The sequence below is a fragment of the Onychomys torridus genome, unplaced genomic scaffold (assembly GCF_903995425.1).
Source record: "Onychomys torridus unplaced genomic scaffold, mOncTor1.1, whole genome shotgun sequence".
Taxonomy (NCBI): Eukaryota; Metazoa; Chordata; class Mammalia; order Rodentia; family Cricetidae; genus Onychomys; species Onychomys torridus.
The window spans coordinates 1-4,929 of NW_023412224.1; the positions used below are offsets into that span (position 1 = coordinate 1).

The window sequence follows — 4,929 nt, forward strand, 5'->3', positions numbered from 1 at the left end:
AGTGAGGCCCTTTTACCAAAAAAACCAAAAAAGTTCAGAGGAAAACAGCGCTACAAGTCCCACAGGAAGCAGCATGGCCAGGAAGACAACTTACCCAGACAGCAGACACGCCTGTGGAAAAGAGTTCACGGGAAGTTATGAACCATAGTCAAGGCAGTGAGCTGTTTTTTTCCATATGAGATCATGGTTGAGGCTCCACAGGTTCAGGAACCCATGAAACTGTATGTAGCATATGTACACACAAGTGGACACTTTGTGAACAATGTAGAGCCTTATTTTCACTTCTTCACGCTCCAAAGATAAACACTGTCTCATTAAAGGAGCTGCTCTCCAACCTCATTTTCTGTCTTCATAAGAGATGGGTTTTCAGAAAAAGCCACTTGACTCAAGACTGGTATTTAAATGTCAGAAGAGAGTTCCCAACTTCTACATCTTGGGGGAAATAATGGTTCTAAAAATAAGGCAAGCAGAACTAACAGGACTTCCTTTACTTCCATATTCCAATTGCAATGAGCTCAAACCTCCTCCCTGCATACTCAGCACACCCATGGTAAAAAAAAAAAAAAACAGTCATTGTACATAACAGGTGGCAGCAAGGGAGTGGGTCAGGGCTTGTATGTGTAAAGCAGAAAAGGTACCAACTGGGACTGAGCCCTAAGCTAACACAGTAGGCCTTTCTCTCCAGTATCTACTCTTTGGGGAATTCCATTTTAGGAAATTTGGGACTTTCTGGAATTTTCCCCTAAAACAAAGACAACCCCAGAAATAAAAATCAGCACGCAAGGAGTACAGTGACAACCTAAAAACGCCCACAACCAAACACAGAAGGCGCTTGAAACCCTATCTGATGTCTTCTATAAGCCTCAAGGGTTTTTTTCCTTGACTGCTCAGTTTACCTTACATGCCTTACACTCTTATTTATCAATAAAATGCATTTTAATTCACACATAAATATGGGCAAGCATTTTCCATTGGCTATATTTGCCACGATGAGTTTCCACAAACACACCCTCCCTCAAAAAATTCCATAAAATCCCTAGAAGGCAAAGAGAGAATGAAAAACATGGGCATTCAACATATGAAGGGGTAGTGCCGCCAAGGAGTGGGGTGGATCCGGCACAGCCACACTGGATTCACTGAATGCAGTAAATTCATGTATGCATTACACGGGCTCCAACTGCACTGGATGGGGCGTCGTACTTTGCAGCTTTCCTGACACCTGCCGCTCTTCATCTCACTGTACACATCCATGATGAAACACTACAAGAACCACTAGTTACAAGAGGCGCTCACTCGGTCACTGTAAGAAAAGGAGGGCTCAGAGGATGAAGGTGCTTGCCGCCAAAGCCTGACAACTTGAGTTTCTATCCCTGGTCCCGTGCAGGGGATAGCTGAGTCTAGTAAGTGGTCCTTCCATCACACAGATATGAACATGACTTTTTACAAAAGGAAGAAAGAAGTTGCCTCACATGGAGAGGCCTCCAACACACATGTCCACACACTCAGGAACAAGCAGGCATCCAGGCCTCACTAATGATTCTCCAGCAACCTCCCTTAACAACCAAGGGCTAGCAAGACAATGAACTAGGATCATAGACCATGAACGCATGTGATCACAGAAACGACCAAGTTCTCAATGACATGAAATCAACTAACCAACGACAGGATCAAGAGGGGGGGGGGGTGGTGGACAACTAACGTCCTTGTATTCTCAAGGATTGTGTTCTTTGCCTATTTTAGCTTTTTTCTCCAATTTTCGATCTCCTGGTGATGGCAACTTACATAATGGCAACGCTGAAGCAGTTACATAACTAGACCTGGCAAAAATGCTAAGGTCACCAGCTATGAACAGAGGATGTGTGCGTACTTTGACACAGAAGTACCCATCTTCCATGACATTCACACGTTAGAGTGATATCGATACAAATGCTTAGCCTGCACTGTGCTGCAGATACATATCGAGCGTAGCTTGGGGCCTCTAGAGCGAAGCCTGTATCTTTGTTTTACTGATCGAGGTTGCATTCTCTTCTTTTGCATGTCACCCACAGACAGTAATGGCCAGCCTGACTTCCATCTTAAGATTAGAAGCCATCTGTTTACTCAGTAATTATTCCCTTATTTCTGGCAAAACTTAAATTTGATGAGGTCCAGATCATGTTTCTGGAAATTTGAATTCACAATGCTGGGAGTTTTACACGGGATTAAACGAGTAACTATTTAATTCATTATCCTGACGCTGCACATTACCAAAATTACTGGTGTCTGAACCTCAAGAATCGTGACAGCTCCTTCCAGATAAGCTGTAGAAGTGAGACATCTGTCCATGAATATCCAGAAATGTTACTCCTATGAGCCTCCTCAGTTACATTCTGTGTTTTTCTGAGGAGAATACCTTAAGCTAGAGGAATGTGAGCAACCTTCCCCATGCAAAGTAGAAGTGATGTTGAAGAAAACTCCTGCAACTCTGGAAATGGACCTCTGCTGAGGATTGTTAGCCCAAGAGCTGTGGGGACACCCCTGAAAGCCGAGTCTTAGCATGAGGCAATGGAAGATGCGTGTCTGTTGGAACTTGCTTTGGACCTGTTTAGGACCATGTTATCTTAAGAAGTCTATGTCACCATCTTCCTCCTCCAACTCCGACCCCTTACTCCCATTCTACCCCTTCCCCCTCCCACTCCCCCCCTTCTTCCCCTCCTACTCCCCCAACCACTTGCTTTCCTTTCCCTTTAACATTCCTTCCCCTCTCTCCGACTTCCTCCCCCCCTACCCTCCCCATCCCCCCCCTCCCTCCCCTAGCACTCCTCCTTGGGAACATAAGCTCCCTTATTCCTATGGGAAAGGTGTAAAGAATTAAAGGGAGGACTGGAGCACCATTTTTGTTTGAAAACATGTTGATTTCTATAAATTTGCTTACCTTTCTTGTAGTTTGCATTGTATTTCCCAACCCCTTAAGGATTCAAAAAGAAGTCCCATGAGCTTTTGGAAAGACAAGCAGCAAGCTAAATGGTTAAGGGGTGTTATTTTTTAAAATTTTGAAATAACTTTTTATTTTTTATTGTATTGAATTTATTTTGTTTGAGACAGGGTTGGGAAATACATTGTAAACTACAAGAAAGGTAAGCAAATTTATAGAAATCAACATGTTTTCAAACAAAAATGGTGCTCCAGTCTCCCTTTCCTCTTTACACCTTTCCAAGGAACAGGAGTTATGTTCCCAAGGAGGAGGCAGGAGGAGGGAGGGGAGAGGGAGAAGGGAGCCCTTAGCTCATCTCTAATTTTAAATTTTGTGTTTCTCCACTTAATAGTATATAATCCTTGCCTCCCTTTATTTTCCTCTTTGATAAAATTAGAATAATAAAACTTTAAGTTAGATGAAAATACATATTGTATTGTAATGGTGAGGAACACTGCTGTGGGATTAATTAGGCCTCAGTCTCAAAGAGTAGAGTTGGGCAAAGGCTGAGGTGAGGATGTGCTAATTCCTGAGAATACTTAATGCTTTTCCCTGTGCATTATTTTTATTGTTTAATGTCTAAATACCAGGAATTACCCCATAAATCTGACATGGAATTAAATAATACCATCCCGGACAATGTTCTGGAACGGCTATCTGATGCAGAGAAGCTAGTGGTGGAGTTGAAGGAGATCATTCAGCAGAAGGACCTTCAACTCCTGCAGCAGGATGAAGTTCTGCAGGTACTGTTGGTTGTGTGGCCACTGGCTGTGCACTTGATACAGGCAGATCATTCTCTTAGCCTGTTGGAGAACCTGGGTCTTGTTCTTAAGTACTGCAGGCCTGCCGCCTGCCAGAAGTAAGCTGTGTGCTAGGTAAACAGTGAGCATTCCTTTATTGTCTTCATTGCTCCTGCCGCAGGAGGAACGAAAAGCTGCTGATACCAAAAATTAAAAAACTGAAAACTACACGCAAAATCAAAGCTTGTGTCTTTGAACAAATAGATGGAAAAATTGAAAGCACAAGGAGAGGCTGCTTCGCCTATGGACCCTCAGGCTGCAGAGCCGCTCTCTGAGGTATGAGGACTGGGTTGAGACTTGGTGTCTCCCTACAGAGCCTGGTTCCAGCAGACCAGTGGGCCAAAGTGATCCAGCAGGAGTGCTGCCCTCCCCTCCCAGCCTGTGGTCTGCCTGGACTGAAGCCACATGGGGAGAGCAAACATAGAAGGAAATGTGGCCTTGAGTCTGCAGTTGCTACTCAGACTCCCAGTCAGAATTTGCAAGGGCTGACAGGAAGAAATCAGTACTGAAGTGAGACAGAGAGGAGAAACATATACTTTGTGGATGTGTTTGATTATTGGTTAGAACATTAAACACTAGGATCTCTAAGATTTTCCTCCTGCTCTGAATTCCTTTTATTCCTTAACTACTACAGAATGTTCTCTTTTCTATCAGCGAATAATGGTGCATTAATGTTTCCTGAACTGTGGGCTGAGTTGCCTGGCTCACCCTGCTCTCCCTGTAAGGGGGCTCAGCCAGGTTTATGGTTGCCACGAGAAAGCAGTGTCCAGTCAGGATGCAGAGGGCCTAAGAAAGCTGTCTTTAGAAGAGTGTGGGGGTGTTGCAGTATACATTCTCCTCTCCTCTCTGTTCGGAGCCACATCTGGGTGGGTATGTAGAGAATGGGAACTGTCAGGTTATGGGAGCATTTGTGCAGATTATGCTGATACCAGTGTGCCACTGCACACCGTGGTTGCAAGTCAGCCTAGACGTCACCTAACCCTGGGTTGTGATTCTCAGAAATGTCAGCTCTGGCGGGAGTTGTTTCAGGTTCTGAGCCACAGCCTTGAGTACACTTGTTACTCCCAGTATCCTGCTTAGCCTTGCCTTTCAGGAACTAATGCTCAGGGGACATCACTTTTCCTTGTTTGCACTAGGGCATGGCTCAGTGGAAGAGCGCCTATGCAGTATGTATAA

At 44.4% G+C, this 4,929-nt stretch overlaps 1 protein-coding gene across 1 annotated transcript; it reads left to right on the forward strand.

Annotated features, from left to right (window-relative positions):
- The first annotated feature begins 3,471 nt into the window (after positions 1-3,471).
- On the forward strand, positions 3,472-3,916 carry LOC118575558 (golgin subfamily B member 1-like). Its single transcript, XM_036176055.1, has 2 exons — positions 3,472-3,696; positions 3,875-3,916. Exons 1-2 carry the CDS (start codon positions 3,496-3,498, stop codon positions 3,905-3,907), a joined length of 234 nt encoding a protein of 77 aa, XP_036031948.1. The 5' UTR covers positions 3,472-3,495; the 3' UTR covers positions 3,908-3,916.
- The last annotated feature ends 1,013 nt before the right edge of the window (positions 3,917-4,929 follow it).